The 23,552-nt window shown below is 39.5% G+C and overlaps 1 protein-coding gene across 3 annotated transcripts in view; it reads left to right on the top strand.

The window, feature by feature from the left end:
* Window positions 1–20,771, top strand: part of SPATS2L (spermatogenesis associated serine rich 2 like) — a 79,238-nt gene extending 58,467 nt beyond the window's left edge. For all 3 annotated transcript variants that reach the window (XM_041403722.1, XM_041403723.1, XM_041403724.1), the window contains 5 exons: window positions 10,375–10,433; window positions 13,820–13,929; window positions 14,465–14,567; window positions 17,373–17,593; window positions 19,429–20,771. In XM_041403722.1, coding sequence (XP_041259656.1) covers window positions 10,375–10,433; window positions 13,820–13,929; window positions 14,465–14,567; window positions 17,373–17,593; window positions 19,429–19,824 — 889 coding nt within the window. In that variant the 3' untranslated portion in view covers window positions 19,825–20,771. The remainder of the gene's footprint in view (window positions 1–10,374; window positions 10,434–13,819; window positions 13,930–14,464; window positions 14,568–17,372; window positions 17,594–19,428) is intronic.
* Window positions 20,772–23,552: the final 2,781 nt, after the last annotated feature.

Raw genomic sequence — 23,552 nt, 5'->3', positions numbered from 1 at the left:
GTGGTCTGAATATTTGTGCCTCAGAATAACATTGCAGTGAGGACAGTACAATGTCAGGAGATGTTTATGGAAATCTCAGTGCTGGCTGTGTTGCTTTTGGCAGCTCATAAGTCTAACATTTAGGTTTTTCTTCAAATGAATGAAGTAGATTTTTTTTTTGTTTAAACAGTAAACTGCCTGACTTAACACATTCTTTGCTAAAATTAAAGAATTTTGTGATATTTCTTACGATCTTGTGGCCTAAACTTTGAGGAAGATGGGCACAGTTGTTTTAATGCCTTGTATCCAAAAACTCCCTGACAGCTGCTGTAGATTTATTTGATTTGGGTAGAAATCACCTGAACCAGTGATACATACAGCTTCAGACCTCATACAAGGATCACATTCTTTCCCTGAGATGCAGGGTTTAGTGTGCGTTTATTTACATGGGAGTTTCCTTGCTCCAGAATTGAACAAAAAATCCCCAGTGCTAGCAGGACGATAAGGTTTTAAGTGAGCATATTTATTATTCTCCTTTGGTGTGGAGTTTCACTGTGACACAGTCAACTTATAATGAAAAAATTAAGGAATTCAGCTAAACTGTTGCTCCCAGAATGCTATGGAATGGCCAAAGTAAGGGCATGATGTCAGGTCTCCATTGTGACCGTGATTCCAAAGCTTTTTCCAAGTTCCTCTCCCAGTTCCTGCAGGAGTGTGGGCTGGTTGAGATGGACAGCAGATACAACAGCCAGCAAGTGCTGTCTGTTGTACAGAACTGCCAGGAATACTGGAATGAGCTCAGTACTGTAACCCATTCCTGTTACACACAGCTGTCAGCACCTAAGGTGTTTTAGTGAAACTAAATAAAGTCAGAAGCTTTTATCTTGCATTGCAGCTGAATGCTGAAACACATACTAATTTGTCTCTTCTGGGTTTATTTTTCTTCCTTCGATAATAGGATATAATACCACTTTTGTGTCCTTTTTTGCTATCAAGGTCAGAATTAAAACTGCGTTGCAAGACTCAGTAATATTTTTTACTTTCTGATGATCTGTTTTGTTTTTTTTAAAACTTTCCTTATTTTACTAATCACAGACAGGATGAAGAATGGAAATATAATATCATGTATCTTCCTCCTACTTCCAGACTGTAAATGAAACTATGATTATGGAGTTAAATTAATAGCACATGTGGCCTAAGATGTCCTGAAAGCTTCAGCAGAAATATTCACAAGAACTTCTCCTTTTAACAGTAGAAACTATTGAGTGATAGCTGCCAGTGAAAATCCATGTTTCTCTCTGGCTCAGTATTTCACAGCTTGACCTAGCCAACAGGGAAGTTACTCCTGAACATGTAATATGCTGCTATTTAAAAAGTCACCTATCTGGTAAAATAGTGCATACCCTCCCACAATCTGAAAAACAGTGCTAGGGAGCAGATGTGCTGTGAACCCCTGTAAAAGCTTGGGGGGAAAGTGCAACGCTTACTTCAGTTTTGACTTTGTAGTAAAATGGGGCAAATAACAATCCCAGAAAGATGTTTATTTAAAAACATTGCATTGGGCTCACTTCCTCTTTCTTGAAGAGCCTCACTGAAGTTTCTGGTAACTGGAGTAATTTCTCTGTGTGAAGAAGTTTGCATTTACTGCAACAGCTTGCATTTATTGCAACAGCAAGCTGTTGTACTCTTTTCATGCCAGAAGACTATAGCATTTTACAAGCCATGAGCTGGACCAGGCAGGGCACTTAGCCTCACAAGAAGTCTTTTGCAGTCTCATGTGGGTTTTGCTCCTGCTGTGATCCAGCACTCTGGTCACCCCTGCTCTTGCTGGGCTTTCTGTGGCATTGCTTTCCCAAGGTTGTGAGAGCACTTGGCAAAGTGAGCTGAAGGGCAGTGTTCCTCAGGCTCACATGGGCCTGAAAGTTGGGAGAGGAGTCTTCTTGATAGTAGTTCTTGATCCAGTATTTGTCCTTGTTGCATTCAGCTTTGCTGTATGGTTTTCAGGATTACCTTGGTGTCAGTGAGAACATGAGGGGCTTCCCTTACTACTTTGATATAAAATATATCAAAGTGTAGTCATGTCCCATGGTAGTGTAGGGCACAGAAAAGAAGGCTACCAAATAGTCCTTAAGTTGCAGGGGAAGGTTAAAAAAGCTAAATGAACTCTCCTCTCACTGGAGTGCACTTGAGACATTTGTTGCCAAGCTTAAAACCTGCATGCATTAGCTGTGTTCTCACTTCTTTTTCACTAAGAGACTGAACAACCACCTTTGGGATAAAAGGAGAGCCCCATGAAATCTGAGCGAAATGTGTAGAGCACAAAAGGAGCCACAGTTCCCAATAACACCTCTTGCCAGAAAATAATTTTCACATATTGGGCATTCATACAGTCATATGGAAAACTAAAAGGGAACATCTGCTACTTGCGCATATGGTCTGCTGCCAGCCACAAATAGTCTATAGAAAACAGTAAGAACCAGGTTTAATTACACTGCATGCAGAACTGAACCACATAAATTCAAGCATTTCTACTCTTTTGTACATATTGCTATGTCCAGTGCTGTATAGAGAGCATGAAAATCAACACAACTGAGTTTTTGGAGTGAAGGAAAAGTAGTTGAAAGCTTTACTATAGGCTAGATAAAAAAATTATTCTGACATAGTGTTGGGAAGATGGAGTTTGGCAATACTGACAGTTTAAAAATATAATAAAATACATTCAGGGTAACAATTAGAAAGCATGTGCTGTATGTTTGGGGAAAATTAAGCAGTTTTCGTATTGTTTTCTAAGTAAAGCAGAGGAGTGGTTGAATGGGGGACGAAGTAATCTAAAAAGAATTATCTCTGTTCTTACATAGTTGTGTCTGTACTGACTCAGTGTGGGGTAGTGAGCAGTGCCAGTGCTCAGTTGCAGAACAGTGAGAACACAGTTGCCCCTTTCTGGGACCCCTACTTGGCAAACTGTAAAGATGATGGATTTCTGTCACCCCTAGCCCAGAATCAGTGGTACCAGATGAGAGCTGCCTGTTTGTGCTGTGGTTGTTTGGAGATGGGCAGATGGCTGGAAAGGCCAGGAATAGTATTGCTTTACATTGACCAGAGTTCTGTGCTGTTTTTCTCTCTGTTTCCAGGCAGTTCTTCTGAGGTTTCTGTCTGTCTGACAGCCAACCTTTGGTAGTCCTTATGCTTCTTAAGTCCAGTCAAATCCTCTTGCAGTTTGTTGTGATATTTGCCCATCAGTCATGTGATCCAGTCCTTAACTTGTCAGCACAGAGAAGATAAAAATAATCTCCTTGCATTCTGGTTTCCTTGGCCCCGCTGGGTTTTCAGGTACTTCCAAAAAGAAGTGCTTTGACCAAGGGCCCTGGGCTCTGGCCCTGCTGCCTGGGTGGTCTGGGAGAACCAGCAGCTCTGGCCCCAGGCTGGGTACCTGCCTGGAGAGCTGCAGCACTGGGAGAGGGGCTTGTGCTGGCACTCTTCTCACGACCTCCAGCAATCTGGGAGTGCCCTTGCTGCGCATTAGTGGAGAGAACAGACAGAGTTCTTGGAACTGGGGGGAGTTATGTTTCAATGAGATACATAAGTCCCTCTTCTGACCCCTTTATCTTTTACAATTACTTACTTATCATGGTATTTTTTTAACAAGTTTGTGAAGCCAGATTAAAGAGGTGAGATTCAAAGGTGGATTACATTGCTTCTTAGCTGTTGTCCATATCTTATGGTGCTGTGTCTCCCCTCTTCCCTCCCAGTCATTCATAGGTGTCTTTGTCATCCTCAGTAAAACACAGAACACACAGGTTTTGAAGCTGTGTAGGTATACTCTTGATTTTGTACGTGTCATTGTGGAGGAGACGTGACTATATCCTTTCTGATTTCACAGTTGTCAGACTAATGATAACTCTAGCTTACTAAACACAAAAAGAGAATAATTATCATGAAAAATTTCAATTGACATTACACCAAAAAAACAGAACTTTCTTTGAGGCTACTTTCCAATGGGCTTTTGAGAAAGTAACTTCTTTTCTGTAGCAGGAGCTCAACAACTGTCTTGTCCTTGCTGTAGTGTGTTTAGGCTAAAATATTTAACCAGTAAGGTGTGCAGATACCTCAGGAATCAGATCAGAACTGAAACTCAGAAGAGGAAATAAATACTTTACACGTTTGTGTAAAAATGTGCGGGATGCTGACAAGCCATGGTGCAACTCACACTCACCGTTGTTAAAACTGCCAAATTGTGAGATGATGCCTTCATCTCTAAATGACTAAAATTTAGAAATGTGCTTTCAGGAAAAGGTTTTCTATGTCAGTTTTTAGCTTAAACAGGTTTTTGTGATGAGGCAATAAATTTCTAATTGTTTGTAAAGAGATCTTAAAAGAAAATTGCAAATAGGCCTTTAATTACGGCGCATTTACCAGATCACACTGTTCTGGCTGACTGCTAAAGAAAACAGTGTTAGTGAAGGTAGATAAAAAATTACACAAAATGAACTTGAATAACTAAAAGCCTTTGGGCATTTTCAGTTCTACTAGGTTGTGCTCTGCAGAGGGAAGAATTTCAGTGAATTGATTTATGCTGTCTTTTGTTTATCTTCTTATTGTCAGACTGTACTAGTGATCAGAATGAAAATTCATGTAATCTGGTTTGCTGTGTAATCATTGTGCATTTGCTGATCAAATAACCTTCAAGCATTGTGAACATTTAAATAATACTGAGCTAATACTGGAAGAATGTAATCTACTGAAACATTGCAAAATATGTAATGTACCAGCTTGTCCTACAAGGTATTTTCTACTATATATATATATATATATATCCTATTAATATAAAGAAAACTAGAAGTATCATTTCTCCAATTACAAAATAGCATGGCTAGTCAGTAATCCTGTAATACTTACAATCGCCTAGTACAGGTGATTGGGCTTGAAATTTACATTCTCATCACATCATTCTAGCTCCTTGTGCCAGAAGTTTGACAGGGACAGTTCTAGTTTTTGGATTGATGTGCAGGATTCTTTTGTGAAATACACAATTGGATTAGAGATTCTTATCAGTTGTCTTTCCGCACTGCCTGTGGGTCACATGTGTTCATGCTAGAAGGGAAATATGTGCAAGACAAAAAGGATAATACTTAGAGCAGAGCTTATCAGATCCATCTCATGAATTTGCATGTAACCTCAGCTCAAATACAGCAGAGACAGTAACAGCACTAACATCCCTCAAACTTGCATGGGCTTGTCAGCAGCTTGTCAATCAGCACAGCTTCAAGGAGCTACTAGGGTCTGTTCCAAAGCGTTGACAGAGCAACATCACTGGAGTATGTTGTATTTTTGTTGATGCCTAAACTGTCAGACTCCAGCAGTGTCTCACTACTCTAACTCCCTCATGAAAAAGGGTTCAAATTGTACCTCAGTGTTAGCAGCTCTCCAGCTGAACCAGCCCCCAGAGGATGCCCAGAAAAGAACAGCTCTTCCCCCTTCCAGATGAAGAGCCCTGCTGCAGTTATTCACGATGCCATAGCCTACACTGTGTTCCTCAATCTCCAGAAGAACAGAAGAACATTCTCAAAATGTGCACAAAGCTGGTTCAGGGGGCATAAAGCTTATTAAACGCCCCAAGGAGAAAATGGGCATTTTGAGAGGTTTAACAGGGTTGTGAAAGAACTCATTTCAATTATGCTTAACCTCTATGCCGTGCAGCTGGGACTTACCTTTGAGAGCTGTGTCAGCATGTTTGCCTCCATGGCAGCTTGGCCTTTTTATTTCCTCATCTCTTCAAGCACAATAGGTTTGTCATAATTCCTAGAAAAGGCAGAAAGAAAGAGAAGATTCTGGTCATCCGGAAACCTTATGATTCTCATCAGTAAAGCTATAAATCAGCCAGCCTGGCAATCTGAAGCAGCTTTTCTCAAGAGGCACTAATAACTTCAATCATTTTAGTGGAATTTGGAGGTATTGCAGCTGACTGAAAATATCCTTTCTTTAGCACTGTGCAAATACTAGATTTCATGCTGTAAACTAGGGGAAGATTATTTTGTTTCACTAATGTCAGAACAAATTCAGAATTTGTTCTGAGTACGAAACTGTGAAATGAGGCAGATGTCAGCATAATTTGCCCCTATCATTGCTGTGCCAGCAGCTCACTGTAGTTTGGCATTTGCAGCTCTTTTGCCATGGTACACTGGTGTGAATCCTGCCAGCCTCTGTAGGGCCAAGGCATGAGTAGAGTTCATTTGACCAGGAATAGGCCACTTTTGGTTTTGCCTTCAAAATCCATTCAGCAAAATAATTCCTAGAGAGATGCCATCTCTCCTGCTGCATCTCATATCTGTACAGCACAAGCTCTGGCTGTGTCTCATTTGCATGTCCTCTATGTTAAGCCTCTGCTTTGCCCTGTTCCCTCAACAAAATTATCTCGTTCCTGAGCCCCACTTCAAAATTTCAGCTGGATATTAAGCTCAAACAGTGCTAAATCCTGTGCTCCAAACTGCAGATACTCACCTGTGGTGAACAGTGATATGGTGCTGATAACTCAAGTTTGGTACCCAGGTCCTAATCCTGAAAACATGAGGGGTAAGAAAAGGAAGAATCAGTCCTTTTAGGAGACAGGTGTGGTGAAGGGAGACAGAAAAGAAAGAGATAGTAATGTTACTCTGTTTTTTTCTATATCATGAGTCATAGAGATAAGGCTCACTTGATTCAGATCTGTCTTGAGTCTGACTGGGGAAGGTGGGAACTGAGTCCCAGTGTTTGGTCTGCTACAGCAGGGGAACCCATGGACTGATGATTAGGGTATGGATTCAGAAGGTTCAAGAAACAAGTAGTTCTGAGTTGTGTGTTTGTCACCAGAGTCTCAAGTAGTATGTGGAAATATGTTCAAGTGTTGATATTGATATTCAAGGTAAGGAGAAGGCATGGCTTCAGCCATTCTTTTCAGATTTTTAGTGCTCAGAGTAATCAGAAAAAATTGACAGGATTATGAACTCTTCAGAACATCAGCTAAAGTAGTATGTTCACAATTTTAAACCTGGTTCCAAACAGCTATAGAAAACCCAAGAGAAACAAGATAACTGGAGAGCAAGAATTTACCAGAATGTTTTCCCTCAGGTGTCCTTAGATCTGAAATGCATTCTGTTCTTTGCACTGCTGGAGCTCAAATCTGATGATATCTGATTGTGCAGAAAGTTCCTGTAGCACTCAGTATCCAGTTCTCCACAGCACATGAATGGCTGCAGACTGTGCACTGGAGTGTACCAACTTGATACAACATTTTAGTGCCACATGACACTAAGAAGCATTAAAAGAAAATGCTTTCCTGGGAGGTACTGCTGTGCTAAGCTTTGAGCAGTTCTCAATAATGCTTTTGCTGTGGTCTAATCACAGTCACTGTATTAAAGCTGAGTAGGGCATTTTTCCAGAAAATGCATTAAAAATGGTAGAACTCCTAAGTTAAGGAGATGTTCAGTTTAAGTGACTGTCGGACCTTTGTGTGAAAACAGTGGGATACTAGCAGGAATGAGAGACAAGATTTGATCCATTGATTTTTCCACACTGCTTTTGTCCTTCCTCCTTCTATATGTGAGCATTAAGATTTCTCTCTATATTTGTCATTTGTCTTTTTTTTTTTCCCCAGGCCAAGATTTTTTCCAGTTTTCTGTCTGTTGTTTTCATTTGTTTATAACTTTGATAAATTCTTGTTGGAGGCAGTATTGCTCTGTTTTGCAGTTTCTGTTGCTGGTTGGCCTAGGACATTTCTAAAGAAACATTAACTTTCCCCATATACGACACATGGCAGTTTATGGTTTCCAAGCTGAGAAATGTGGCTGTACACTTCCAGATGAAAATTAATGTTCCTTGCCTTTTGCCAAGAGAGAGAGGGCATGTCCTCTACTGATATAAATTAGTACAGCTGCATTGTCTTCAGGGAAGGAAAACCTTTTCAAGATCTGTCTGTTAAAGAAACTTAGTTTCTGACGTGGACAAAGGCACCAAACAGTTTCTCTGTTGTATTATTCTTTAATTTTTTCCAATGTTAGTTTATAGCTAGAAAGGAAGTACTCAGGTGGTTGTTCTTAAATTCATCAGTCCTGTTCTCTACTGCTACAACATACAACACTTTCCTAAAATGTTCGTCAGAGACCAAAATGAAACGTTAGGAGTGGAAAACTGTCTAGTAACAGATAAGACATGACTATAAGATAAATACAGGAGTGCTATGGCCTTGTTTTCATTCTAGTATTAAAAGTGGTTTTATTTGGCATCAAAATAAAATGCTAGGGGCCACCATTTTACTAAGGATCTGTTGTTGGAGTGCAGAGAGGATAATCCTGGAAAGAGCTGCACTAAAACACTCTTCTGATGAGCTCTGCTGTTGTGACCTTGTTGCTTGAATGTTTTCCAGACAAAAGTTTGTTTATATAACCTGTGTAGTGCAGTAGGGAGACACTTTGATAACAGAGACAGAAATAGTAAAAATCTGCTTTTTTTTTTTTTTTAATTTAAGAGAAAGTAGTAAAGATAACTAGATTTTCTTTGTGGAGGATAGAAATAGGTAAGAACTTAAAAGACTCGTTTCAGCCACCTGTTTTGAAAGTCAAGGAAATTTATTAAACCATGTAGTTACAAAAGCTAATTGAAAATAGATTAATTCTGAGAAGCTATGACTGTTTAGATTAGCAAGCTGGAGTCATCACCTGCTTATTTGGCATTCAAGCTTAATGCTTAATGCCTGGAGAGTGTTGAGTGCCAACTGGAACAATCGTGTCCTTCCATTGTCACTACCTCTTAACTGATTTGCTCTACCGTAAAAAATCCCTGCTGTTTTATTTCCTCTGGTGGGTAGGTCACACTAAATTGATCTGGCAGGCTAAAACAATAATTTTAGTCTTGTTTCTGTGTATGAAACAAAAAAAATGTCTTACACTGCATTTGTGTTGTCTGGCTGCAACCTTTGCCATCAGCCAACCTGCTTCTGTTCCTCTTGTTGGCTACTGGGAGTCAGTGTAAAGGTCTCCTCCTCTCCGGGGGGTATGGTAGACTGGGAAAACTCAAAGACAGAAGACTGCAGAGTTCCTGTTGCAAACCTCCTGTGTGAGGTTGGTTGGAGGATTTCAAAGAAGGATGAAAGGCACTTGAATATGTTGTAGCTGGTGAATGTTTGGTTGTCAGCTGTGTGTTTGCCATTCCCCACACTGCCTGCTCACCAGTCTTTCCCTGTTTTAGTTAAGGACCTGTCAATATTTCTCTAAGCTTCTGTCTCTCTTTACTGCCTGCTGAACTCTGCAGGGTCTTCTCTTTCTTGCTAAGGATGTTCTAGACAAATGTTTTAGTTTTAAGTTTTCTGTAATGTCTTCCTTCAATAGAAGCCTGTTCACATGTAGAAGCCTGTTCAGTATCTTCACTGGGTCCAAAAGCTAATGTTTAAGGTTGATTTTACTAACAGGGTTGAGAGCTCCACTCTTCGCTTGAGTGCGTGCCTAGGTGTACTCCTGGTGATTGACCTACTTTTTGCAATTTCTCCCTCAACTGCTTGAATTTACTCACTTATGCAAACACAAACATCAACATTGGTGGTGTTTATTAAATGTGAACTTAACTTTAAGAATAATTTAATGAGGGGAAAACAGAAGAGCACACTAGAGCACTGTTCCCTGCAGAGCATTCTGCAGAGATGTTACTCCCCTGGACAATGTCACTGCATTCATAACGGGACCAACTTAGCACACGTCCTGTCTGCTCTCAGCAGACCCACCTGATCAGTTGCACTCTGACAGCTTATAAGCATTGTCAGGGACTGCACACCAGGCATTTGTAAAAGGAGGGGCACACAATTCCTTTAGGAAGGCCAGGTAAAAGTGGAAAAGCTCCTTCCAGTCCTGGAGGGAATAGGGGGCAAGGAAGCTGACTTCTATTATGGAGATACTTTAATACTTACTTACATCACAAACCATTTTCTTCTTTACCTTGACATATTTTGCAAAAATACCTCTAAGGAAGAAAAGGAACTCATTCCAACCATCTTTAATATTGTTTCATTCTTAGTTTTGTGCTGAGACCAAAGCTGTATTAATCTGGGTAGCAGCAATGGGCTATCTGGCTTAATTATCAAACAGACTGTTTAGTCATTTGAGAATTGCTGTGCTGAATGAGATGGATTTCCACATCTGTGCAGATATGTGGGAAGACCAGTGAGATGTTTGTGGAAAGCAGCACACTCATTATCACTGATTTTTTATAGCTGGCTTGCCTAGGTATTTCTTCAGCTTCAATTTTTTTAAGTCTTAGTAATTTCAAAACTGCCCATTATTAATGTCTGAAGTCTGTGTTATAGCTTTTGATTTTGATGGAGTTCTAGCATGAATTCAGTAATTATTTTTTCTTTTTTTGTTTCTTTTTTAGCATCGTAGACAAAGAAGTGTCATTAATGGCAGAAATTGATAAAGTCAAAGAAGAAGCCAGTAAGTAAAAAAAATACACAGAGAAATTTTGGAATACTGTTTAAACAGTTGTTTTGTTTGGCAGAAAATAACACAATCCATAAATCTGGTTAGCAGCATTCCATCATCTTTCACTCTGCATGTGTAGTCAGATTAAGGCTTTGATATGCTAGGGTAGTTTCTATGAGGATTGTGCATCAAAATTTCAGTATTATGAAATTAAGGTAAACCAGAAGGTGATATGGTGTTAGATTTAAGTTACTTACTGCTTCAGCTTACTTATCGGAGCTTTTTGATCACTCTTTTTTTCCCCCTAATTTCTATGGTTATTCAATTACTTTGTTTCCATTTATCAGTCACTTTTTGCTTGCTTATATTACTTACATAAGTTAGAATACGGGGATTAGGGAGTAGGTTATTGTGCTCCCTTGCATAGTTTTAAGGGATAGTGATTAAGCTTATGAATTAGAAAATTTTTTAAAAATCAAAAAACAGATCTTTACTGCAGTCTGTTTTCTTAATAATCTGTGGGAGTCAATCTGATTCCAGGCTTTCCTGTTGTCTTTGGTTTTTACATTTTCATGTATATATATTCTGGTGGGGGCGGGGGGAAGCAAGATGAGCCTCGTATTAGGATAGCACAATATCTGTCTCACACTCCATCCAAGATACAATGTTTGTATATACCTCCAGGAAGTACAGGGGGACATGTTTCAGAAGAGAATGCTAAGCAAGAAATTGAAGAGTAACCAAAGCATTATTAGAATGATACTTTTCCTGGCAGATGAAAATGTCCTTGATATGATTGCATACAATCCTTTCATTGATTTGTGAATTTAAGGTCCTTCCAAGCAGTGTCACAAATACATTTAACATTCTTGAATGCTTCATCTGCATTTAGAACTCACTTAGTTTACAAAAGTGTAACAATTGAATTTTTGTTGAAAGAAAAAGCTCTAAATTCTCTGTTGCTGTCCAAGTCTCTTGCAGTTATATATGTGTAGAAACTAGAAGGCACCAAGTTACGACAGCAAAGATTTGCAAAGTTTGTGGTTTGAATTTTATTTGCTAATTTTCTAGGAATACATGAAAGAGATGTGAATTTGCAGCTTTGTGTTATTCTGGGAAGCACTTGTGAAGGGATATATATCAGAAGTTTTTGGTTTTCTTTGGTTACCAGGTACCAGGTAGCCATAATCAGCTACAGAACATGCACTCATTCCTGGGAAAACCAGTAGTAGCATTCCCACTGATCAGCAGATGCAGTTTTAAGCCCTAAATGCACAAACAAATCCACTGTCCAGGGTTGATGGTATTATAGGGCCCCTTCATTAATCTTGGCCAATTATAGGAATTTTTGTGGAAAGTAAACCTAATTCCTACCTACCAGCCTGCAGAGTGCTGCATTTGCACATGGTGTGTTCTGTTTCTGTTTTCCTGCCAGCTCCACGCACGGCAGTGGATGGCCCAGTGCCTGTCTCCAGCAGTGTGAGTACTGCTGTCTCTCAAGGCTGCTGTAGCCTGTAAAATGCATTCAGAAACTTAGGCAGAAAGTTGTTACAGGACTGTAACATGCTAAGCAAGATTTAGAATGTTATTTATTTTCATATCTCTTTGCTGCACTCAAGGACTGTTTTACAGTGGGTGATCTTATTCTTACTGTCAACACCAGGAAAAATTCCAAATATGATAATTTCAGGGTTTTTTTAAAACATGGGTATTTGGCTGGAATCTCATGGAAATAAATGCCAGTATGAGATGAGATCATATGGTCTGGGCAGTCACTTTAGCAAAGAGGATATTGATCTTGGGGAGGAACAATATTAGTATTACCTAGAATAAGCAGTAAAGCAGAAGTGTTGGACAAGGCAAGCACCTGGTAAACTGTTCATTTAATGTGATTAAATTTTCTCACTCTCATAGACCATATTCTAAAAAAATTGAACAGAAAAGATCAGCTGGGAAGATGCCAGCTTCTTAGCATAAGTAATAATGTAGGCACAGATTTACCAGCAGGGCTTAAGGAACTGTAGCCACCCTTTGCCTTCCCTGCCATGTGTGACACACACTCCTCTACAGTTGCACAGTTCGTTTGCTCCCACACAGCTGTACAGGTGCAGCTGGGTCTCCCTGTGCCTGCTGGGCCATATTGTACTCAGTGAAACATTGGAACAGATTTCCCAGAGGAGAGGAGATCATCATCCCTGGAAGCATTCAAGGTCAGGCTCTGAGCAACCCCATGTCTTGAAGATGATTGCAAGGGGTTGGACTAGAACCTTTAAAGGTCACTTCTGGCCCAAACTATTTACTGACTGTGCAATGCTTTTAAAAGAAGGTGTTATCTGATTAAATAAGTGATAATGACTTGAGAAGCAAACTGTCTGTGAAATATCATTAATTCTCACCTTTAAAAATAGTATTAAAAAGTATAGGCTGGTTACATGACTTGTCAAGTGTGCTGGGGAAATTTGTGGCAACAAGAAAGTAAAGAAGCCAAAATCTGTACTGCTGTAATGGAGTCTGTGTCCTTAGGATAATTTACATTAAATACCACTCCCCCTGACTGTATGTGTAAGTTCAAGACAAAAGATTATGATTGTTACTACTTTACATTCAGATGTTGTTCTCTCTCTGCCATACGTACTGATCCCACCATCCAATTAATCAGTTGTTGCTTTTTCTCTGAGTCACCATTTTGGTAATAGTTTGCATATATTTCTACCAAAATTATAATGTCATAATATCTTGTGTACAAATAGACCATTGCTTCGTGGTTTATGATTAATCTTTCCCTTTAAGAATATAACTACTCACCCCTTCCTTACATAGAATATACAAGACAGGCAGTAATGAATATTTAGTATTTTTTTCATAAAGACTGTTTGCCTTCAATGCTGCTTTACTGTTGAAATGGCAAATAGGTATATTCCATATGTGAAAGCAAAATTGCGATGCCAGTGACTTTAACATAAACTGTATGTGAACAGGTTTTTTTCAGAGGAAGTGAAATTCCCATCAAATACAGCATGTCTTCAGAAACAGGCTGGTGACTCAATGTAATGCTTCTTTCCATGTCTCTGGAAGGCTCCCTGTTTTTATGCTTCAAAATAAAGCACTAGAAAACTCAAAACGACATGTATTTGCCCCTCTTCATCTGAATGTTGGAGGATTGGTTTAACTTTGATTTTCTGACAGCTGTCCCATTTTTAGGTCTTTTTCAAAATCAGGCAGTTCAGTGAAATATACTGATCAACTTAGTGTGTGCAAATATCATATTGGAAGTCCAGTTGAAGTCAGTGGTCAGTGTTTGTCTCACAGGGGATGTACCATGTTAATGCCCAAAGACTAATAAATTACAGAGCAATTTACCTTCCTAGCATTAATGACTGATTGTTGGTATTTGGCAGTGGAAATCCTGACTGCTCGGCAGAAGAAAGCAGAGGAGCTGAAGAGACTGGCAGACCTAGCCAGTCAGATGGCTGAAGCACAACTCTCTGAACTCAGGGCTGAAATTAAGGTCAGGCATTCTCTTCTGCTTGGGTATTTTAGCCATTTGCAGAAATGCCAAGGAAGAGTTGTCACATTAACATGCCCAGGCTGTTTATTCCTGCTATGGGCCGAGGGGTAAATAGCTTTCCATAAGGAAAATGTAGCTTCTTAAAGCATTGCAGCACCTCTGAGCAGTGTACAGATGCTATCAGCGAAGTGTAAGCTATCCCCTCCTAAGTGTGGAAGTAAGGAGTTTTGGTTTTTGTGTATCATTTGAACTCAGCAAGTAAACCTGATGGCTTCAAGTTTAGTGATCAAATATACATTCTCTGCTGAAATGACCCACTTCCCAAGTGTGGGAGTGATCCACCCATCACTGGGCTCTGAGATGTAATTTGGTGAGGATGGGAAAATACTTGTTTCTGCACAGAGATCTTGCGAACAGGGCAGGGTCAAGAATTTATTGAGCCTTTAAGCGAACTTAAGTATTGATTGGTTATTTTACCATCCATACAGTCTTCTGCTCAGAATGTGACTCACTGTTAATATGTCTGTTTTTGCAGCACTTTGTGAGTGAGCGGAAATACGATGAAGAGCTGGGCAGGTCTGCCCGATTTTCCTGTGATACAGAGCAGCTGAAGACCCAGATTCAGCTCTGTGGAGAAAGTAAGTGCTGATGATCCCTCTCACTGAGTTTCTCAGAGCATATCTGTTCAGCAGAGCTGACAGCACGTGTGCTGCCAGTGTGGGAGTGTGAAGCAAGCCCAGTATGAGTGGTGTCTGGATGAAGCAGGACTGCTGAACACGCACAAGTCAACTTAACAGTTTGCAACATGTTAGACTCACTGTGCCTGGGCTGTACACTCCATCTGCAGGTGCACAGTGCCATCTTTGTCAGACATTTCCAGGTGTTACTCAGATCAGTTGGAGTTTTCAATCTAAACAGGATCCCAACTCTAGGGAATACACAAATTCAGTAATTTATAAATAAATAGTAAATTGAAAGCTTCTGTGTGTGTGTATAATGTAATGGAACCAATTCAGATCTCTCCTGCTAAGAAGTATCTCCCCAGCTTTTTAACAGTATTCACTGGGTTTTTCAGAAGCCATCCAGAGTCCCAAATCATAGAATCAGTAAGGTTGGATTGATCCCACCTTGCTGGAACCTCCTTTTAGGTACTTGTAAAGAGCAGTAAGGTCTCCCCTCAGCCTCTTTTTCTCCAACCTTCTGTTTCTAAATCATCTGCCCTTCTGCTTGGAAATTCAGGTTCACATTTTTTGCTTCAACTATCATGTCCCTGTTGCAAAATAGGAGCCTATTTCTTGTCTCTGTCATGATTTTTTTTTCCCCTAAAAAAAAAATAAATGATATAAGATTTTGCCCAGTACGTTACCATGTCCTATGGCATTCCATTCAGGAGAAAACTGATAAAACAATTCTGATCAAGTGCATCTTGGTAGAAGGAAAATAATAAATGTTTTCAGGTAGTTCCTAAAAGTAAAAAACAGAAAATACTACACAGTCTGCCAATGCAAGCTTCTGACTGCACAGCTAAAGAACTGACTGCTTGGAGGTGTAACCAGTTTAACTCATTAGACCGTAAGAATTGCTTTTGCAGAACACTTTGAAGTTCCATCTAACCCCACATCCTGTCTCTCAGTGAAACCAACCCAGGATGTTTCAGAGGAAGACAAACTTCCCAGTAATGCATCTAATTGTTTACAGTCACCTCATAGACCATAATACCCTGAAGCATAAGAGATTGAAAATTCCATAAAGATTACCTTGACAATATCACAGCTGCTATTGATACAACCATAGACTATTTTTTAAAACTCACTGAACTACTTTCCTAAATAACTTCCAGCTGCAGTTAATTCTGCAAGTTAATTATTTATACCTTATTTCAGTAAGGCATTACATAAGCACAGTTTGATGCAGGCCTGTTTAAATCAGGTCAGTGAAGTCAGAAGAGCAGCTATTACCAGGGGAGCAGTGTCATCCTAGGAATGACTGATAGTGCACTGAGTGTCTGAAGAACTTTACTCATACCAGCCCATCTAAGTGACCTTACATGAGCAACTTGTGATGATTGGCGTCTTTGACAAGAGCTTTTCAGTGTAAAAGATGTTTCTCTTAGCATCATCTCTCAATGAGACCCATCCCCTGCTAGGAGCTGCAAATACCCCTCAAATAAGAGATTATACAAGGCCTATAGCTGAGAACAGCCACTCTTAAGGGCTTTAACAAAAGCAACAACCAAACCCACAGAACTTGTGGAAAGGAAGGAATGTTCTAGCATGAGGAGATCATAGACAGCATATACTCAAAATGAAGGACAGGAAGAAACAAAAATAATTGGACTGACATACATCAGAACACCCAGTATCCTTTCCTTGTACATCTTTTTTGTTAAAAATAGATTTTTATGATGAGCATCTGGGTTTTTATATGGGCTTCCATGTGCAGCAGTCTGTTTTAGATGAGAGAGAATTAATAGAATTCAGGGATGGTTGGCCTCACTGGACTCAGGAGACAGAATTCAGTTCAATGTGCAGATCATTGCATTGTTTTTCTGAAGAGGACACCTAGTGGGAGAAGTAGCTGTTGGTGTAAGTGAGTAAGATCCTCAGAAAACCTAACAGATGATGCTTAGTTACTAAAATGATTCCTCATCTTACTTCTCTGTACTAGAAGGGAAAAAATGGAAGTATCTCTTAGATAAAAACAAGAGGTGTCTCTCTGGAGTGAGCCTCAAATTTGTCATCTGTACCAGAAGGAAACAGAAAAATTCCATAATCAGAAAAATCAGGACAGCAAATTAAGATCAAGAATTTCATTGGCCTCAGAATTCTCTTCAAGACTGCTTGGGGATCATTTTGCAAAGGCAGCTTGAAGAAATGCAGAGAGGAATCAAGGATATTTTGGGTGCATTTCATATCCAAACATGACAGTGCTTAGTAAATTAGGTGATCTCAAAATACTGAGAAGAGTAGGAATACTGAGAGAGTAGGAATATACCGAGGTGGGCAGTAGTGGGTTCTTGATGGCGCATACTGCTGTGGTCTGCACAAAGTGGATTAGTGCATTGCATTCAGTTCCAGTTTTTTAGAGATACCCATGATACAGAACCTTTTTTACCCATTTCCTTTAGAGCGGAATAAGTGAAGTTCTCTTGGATGCCAAAAGCCTGGCCTTCTGCCAGGCTCCTTCCAGTTTTAGTGCAGTGCCACCACGTTGGCTCTTTTATCTCGAGAAGTGCTTTGCAGTGAGGTATACGTAGAGTTGTAGAACACTATAGCCTGACTCCAGCCAAGTTACTTCAATAGTTAGCTTAAGTTAGCTTAATTCATTATTCAAAGTGAGATTGAAACAATGCTTCCAAAATTAACTGTAAGCAGGGTAGGAATACAGCCTTCTGTTTAGATGTTGATCATTTAACTGATAACACATAATCCCTTTTTTTACAGTTTCTCACCCAAAGAACAACTATTCCTCAAGAACACCATGTAGTTTACTGCTGTCTTCAATGACCTCACATGCAACAACTGGCAAGCAAAATACACACAACCGAAAGTCCTCTAGTAATGCCAAGAACTCTGATAATAAAACAGCCAGCAGTAAAGTACAAAGTTATCCTTCTTCCAATCCTACAGAATCTTCTTCTCAAGGAGTCCCAACAAATAAGCAGGTAAGATGTCAAATCAGCCATGAACTGAACTAAATTACTTCAAAACTTTCAGAAAAATACAGCATTGAAAGTTGTTAATACAAAATCAAATACTGGTTTGTGGTCTATATTTAATTAATAATTTTTGACGATAGTAAGCATATATTTTCCAGCTTCATTTTCAAGTCAGTGTGAACATACGAAGTAGAAATAGCATATGAAAAAAGTAAGGATATCTGTCTCTTTAGAAGCTTGTAGTGGCAGTATTAGAATGAAAGAGAAAACCCCTCCTTTATAGCTAACTGCTCTGGAGGAGAAACATTTTGTCCTTGACAAATGGTCAGCTGATGTGCTGTTGAAGCACAATTATTAGAAACACTTTGAAAGCAGAATCCTGCCAGGTTTAAAAGCATATTATTTCAGAAGTTCTATAATACAGGCTATAGTATTGTGCTATATTAGTAGCATTATTTTATATATATATGATACATATATGAATTAGATTTTGTTGTAATAGCACCTTAGAATGTCCCTGTACTATTCTTCTTAGGTAAAGCTGCCACTAAAGTTGGTCTGAACTTTGTCCCAGTAGAGATTTTAGGCTCAAGTAGATGCCTGGAGGGAAATGTAAGATGGTGCATAATGTCAGTGCATGTGTGGAATCACCTGTTCTGTCAGGCATGCAAATAAAAGTAATTCAGCAACTTCCCAGTAAGAATCAAAGCATCCTCTGAGCAAAATATCACAATGGACATGTCTTCCACAATGAGGATTCTTCACTTGACTTCAATGTACATATGACTGTGTTCTTGCTGCAGTCATACTGTAGTACTTCTACAATGCTTTACTAGGAAAGCAATAGTCATGATTTTAGGAAAGGTCAATATTAAGTTCTTCAGTACTTCTTAACTGCTCAGAGAATCACAGAGTATCCTGAGTCCCACTCCTGGCCCTGCACAAGACACTCCAAGAATCCCACCATGTGCCTCAGAGCGTTGTCCAACCACTTCTCAAGTTCTGTCAGGGTTGATGCTGTGACCCCTTCCCTGGAGAGCCTGTTCCAGTGTGCAGCCACCCTCTGGATAAAGAACTTCTCCCTGATACACAACCTAAACCTCCCCTGACCCAACTTCAGGCCATTCCCTCTGGTCCTGTCACTGGTCACCAGCAAGAAGATATCAGTGCCTGCCCCTCCTCTTCCCCTCACGAGGAAGTTGTGACTGCAGTGAGGTCTCCTCCGGGCTGAACAGACCAAGTGACCTCAGCCACTCCTCACACGGCTTCTCCTCAAGGCCTTTCACTATCTTCCTGGCCCTCCTTTGGACACTGTCTAACAATTTCATGTCTTTCCTGTATCATGGCACCCAAAACTGCCCCCACCACTTGAGGTGAGGCTGCCCCAGTGCAGAGCAGAGCAGGACAATCTCCTCCCTGGCCCGGCTGGCGATGCTGGGCCCGATGCCCCCCAGGACACGCTTGGCCCTCCTGGTTGCCAAGGCACTGCTGATTCATAATTTAACTTGTCTTGACCAGAACCTGCAGATCCCTTTTCTCAACAACTGCTGTTGAGATGTCTAGAATTTCATCCCCTTTTCTGTATTCTCTTGAATCATGGCAGATTTTAATTTGGCATCAGTGATGAACCTGCCATCTGTATCTCCAGGCTAATTCAAATGTAGTGTGGTACTCATAGTTCTGGTTTCAGATATAAAGAGACTCTGGTAACCATCAAAACTTTTTACTTTCCCTCTCCTGTTCCCTCCTAACAGTAACACTGTTAATTTTGACTGCTGTGTCTCTTGGCATGTTGGAAGGATTCAGACAACCTAACAGTTATCTGATTTCTTTCTGGGTAGAATGGGCCTTCTAGCCAGAGACGGAGATTCAACCCACAGCACCAAAACATGCGGCTCAATGGATCTCATAAGTCACAAGGTGCCAGTAATGAGGCAGATCAAAATACCAAGAGTGGTTCCAAGCCTGAACACAGAAGACAGCAGCATAACAACTTTCGATCTAAAAATAAAGGAGCTATGAAAAATCAAGAGCAGTCTACAACTGCAAGGACCACAGAGAATCCGACGCATTCGGAGAAGTCCCGACGGAAGCAACACACGCCGGACGCCGCAGAGCACAGGCCTTTCCAAGGCAGCGTTGGCAGGGTGTCACAATGCAATTTATGTCCTGCAAGGATGGAGGTCTCTGCTGATGCCACTGTTCTTTCAGTGCCAGCTGTGACTTTGGTGGCTTAAAATGTCACAGTGATGGCAGGCAGAGAAATTCAATCTCTTCATTTTAGTTTGTTGCTCGAAAAGCTTGTTGGTGAAGAAAAGTCAGAACATAGTCTTTTAAATCTTTTGCTGCTTAAAACTTGTTGGTATCTTTATTACTACTAATTATCAAAATTAAATCATACTTTCAAGGCTTTCCCCAATATGTTCGCATTTATTTTGTCATGGAATCTGTATGGAATCTTACCAAAGCAGCATTTACTTCTTAGAGAAATGAAATCTAGATTGGAAAGATAAATTGGTAATTAAATTCATAATAGCAAAAACCTGTTGTAGATACGTGGTTATACCAGTCAACCTTATTATTTCATAGAGCAGCCTGTGTTAGAAGGATCCCAGGAAGTCTGTATGCTATGGTCTGCGATGACATCAAATAACCTTGTAGAATTTTTCAGCCAATCTCTATACACTTCTTTCTTTCTGTGCGTGTATACATGTACATGCATGCACACTGTATACACAGAGAGTATTGTTCTATACAAGAAGAGTTGAAAAAGCAGTTCATTTGATTTTAGCTTATTATTCCATAATCTGAGATCTTTAAATTCAAGTATAAATTGTATTAAATGTATTACATATTGGTATTTTTCATGGACAAACTATTTTTATGAGGCTGAGGAAATACGCTCATTTAAGTTTGGAATGTATATAGTAATGGCTATTCAGATGCACAGCCCTGTTCTCCATCCTTATCAGCCACTTTTCTATGACTAGTTGGATTTATTTTTTGCATATGAAAAGTTGCAGGTCTTCTAGACTTGAATTCAAATTATTTTTCTATATTTTTGCTGTAGGAACCATCTGTCCATAACAAGAGCTATGACTAATAAATTACTTAGTCTTTATGTTCTGAGTCTGTAATTCAGAAAACCTGTTTCTTCCAAATAATTAAAATCTTCTTTCTAAAATACTCTGGTGTTTGCTGCTTTGCAGTGCCTAACCTTGTGCTCTTACTCAAATTGTATTTGCGTAGTGGAACTGGTATCAATGGGAGGCTTTCAGCTGAGTTTGGACTGGACTAGGCTTTTGCTTCTAGCGTGATTCTAATGCCACAGCACACCAAACAGCCTTGCCATGAGAGCCCACTCCATGCTGAGCACATTTTACAGGAAGTTACTGTTTAACATCGGAAGGTGTCAGAATCCAGAGGTGGTGTCAAGTGACCTCTTGGCCTAAGTGTCAGAATGAGAAAGGTGTAAAGGTCAGTAAGAGCAGGAGGACACTTAAGTAGCTTTAAAAGTTTACACCTAGGTGATTGTTCACTATTGCTTTTTACCAATTTCCTCTGCCTGATTTCTGTTCTCCAACTACACTTCCTTAGTACTGACTGGATATCCCCCTCTGGGGCCCTTGAAAAATAATCTCCAAGGGAAGAGCAAAGTGCATTCCCTAATTTTTAATTTTCTTTATATGCATATACAGTGTCCCACATGTGAATATTGGTAAACCTCATTTTAAAAGGCGAGTAACTCATCGTCATCTGGAAGAGTGGTGAAAGAAAAATAAACATGTAGGTAGACATTGGCTTTCTTAGCACTGCAAGCACTGCTATTATCCTAGTTAATTACTTATCACACTTCTAAGATGAATGTTTTGGAGTAGATGGAACTGAAATTCCAGAATCTCTGTTGTGCATACCCATCAGATAGGTAGCTTTTCAGAATTTATCTGCTGTCTTACAGTTTCACTGTAACTTCAGTCTAAGGGATTTATTTGCAAATTCCATGCAGATATTATGCAGGAACTTCTTACATCATCTATATATAAGTTGTGAAATGCGTCTCTTCTTGTAATCCTTCCTGAAAAAAAGGAAATCTAACTTACCTGTAATAACATTTATTCCTTCCTTATAGCTTCTACACTTGATTATTGCATTATTGAAAGTTACTTTATTCCTTAAGTCAGTTTCTCCCAAGTGACCTTCTGCAGATAAATAAATAAAATCTGTAACATGAGTCATAACTCAGCACAACAGGACCACCTTGTGCTCTTCAGTACCAGCCAAGCTTTGATGTATTGGAGGCTCAGTGTGTGACAGAGCCAGGACTAACAGGTGAGACATGGCATTTCTCTTTTCTCTGATAATGTAAAGACATCTTTTTTGTTAAAGAGCTGTGCATCGGCTTGGTTAGGCTGTAGAGAGGGCTGCTTGTGGGAATGCTGCAGTTTTAGCACACCAAGTTTTGTCTAGTATCTGTACTCAATTGGGAAGGTTATTCCAATGTACATTTTAACCACATTATATGTCTGTGCTCTGGAACTGTGTCAGAATCTTCATCTTTCATTTCATGTCTGTCTGTATACTTGGAATTATGTCTGCCAATTTCATGGTAGTTACAAGTAGCCAAAAGCTCTTGAGCACGTCTTCAACAAAACTCTGTTTGTATCTTCTCATTGTAGAGACAACTACCTCCAATTCTCCTTTTAAAGGGACTTGTTTAGGGCCAGTGAAGGAATTTATGGCAGGGTAAGGCTTCCCTTCCAGGCCAATCCTCTTATAAAAAGTCCCCTCAATTAGCAAAGCAAATACAGCTGTTTGGCCTCACTGAAACACAAACATGGAATTCCCACTGCACTTTGTGCTCTACCAGAAGTGGAAACACATTGTAAAGGGGCAGTATTTTAAAGCAGGTTGAATCTATTTATCTTTTGTGTAAGATAAATTCAGAGTAAGGGCAGAACCCAGCAAAATAAAGATCCACATACACACAGGTGGAAAACTAAAAAGTGAAGGTAACTTAATGCAGTCAGGCTCTTTGGAAAACTTACATTAACCATGCTTGGGAAAAAAGAAAAGATAAAAAACCCAACACTTAATGTTCTTGAAAATGTCTCCTTTAAAAAAAAATTCTGGAATTGGAATAACTTGCTGAACATTTCTTTTTTAACATGATTTCTGCTATAATGATACATCATTTTGCAAAGATTTAAAGTAAACCATTGCCACACCACTTGACAAGTGCATCTAGTTCCAGTCACCATGAAATTGAATGCTCTCCATCTATCATAAAATGCTTCAATATCACTCTTAACAGTTAATCAAAAGTGAACAAGTTTCTATGATATAAAAAACGTGCTGGAAGTACCTACTTAGGTAAGTTAAAAGGCCATGTTAGCTCCCCATCCAATTGAAAATAAATCAAGTCCTTCTTTCTTTACCTTCTTCACCACAGCCACTTTCTCATTTCATCTACTGAAATTCAAGGGGGTTGTTTTTTATTCTTTTAACCACAAGCTAGTATGTCCACGACAAAGAGAAGACTCATTAATGCTGCTGTAATGCAAATGGCACAAACGTTACTTGGAAAATACTGTACTACCAAAATAATTAAGTAAACACTGAGATAGTACAAACTCAAAGTCCTGTAGGAATGTTCCAATGCTTTGTCTTGTATGTCTTTTCTCACTTAAATTATATTCTCTGATTCTGTGTTTATAGAAGCTTTCTAAATTCACGGGTTGAAAGAAATCAGCTTTAGACAGCCTTGTAAAACAATTTATGGTAAAGTGCTCAGACATTGAATAAATAGTAGAAATCACACAGAAGTATTAAAAACTGCTTTTCAGTCAGATTATTATGAAAACCAAATTTCACAAACTTAGTCTCAATGAATTGCATGTTCAAAGAATACTAGAGTACATTATGTTAGTATCCTTCCATAATTTTTGCTTTGTCCTTTGTTCAGTGA

The sequence above is a fragment of the Onychostruthus taczanowskii genome, unplaced genomic scaffold (genome assembly GCF_017590055.1).
Source record: "Onychostruthus taczanowskii isolate IOZ18803 unplaced genomic scaffold, ASM1759005v1 scaffold20, whole genome shotgun sequence".
In the NCBI taxonomy this organism is placed as follows: domain Eukaryota; kingdom Metazoa; phylum Chordata; class Aves; order Passeriformes; family Passeridae; genus Onychostruthus; species Onychostruthus taczanowskii.
Note: the sequence above shows the minus strand (reverse complement) of the source record. Positions and strands in the feature narration are given on the sequence as shown.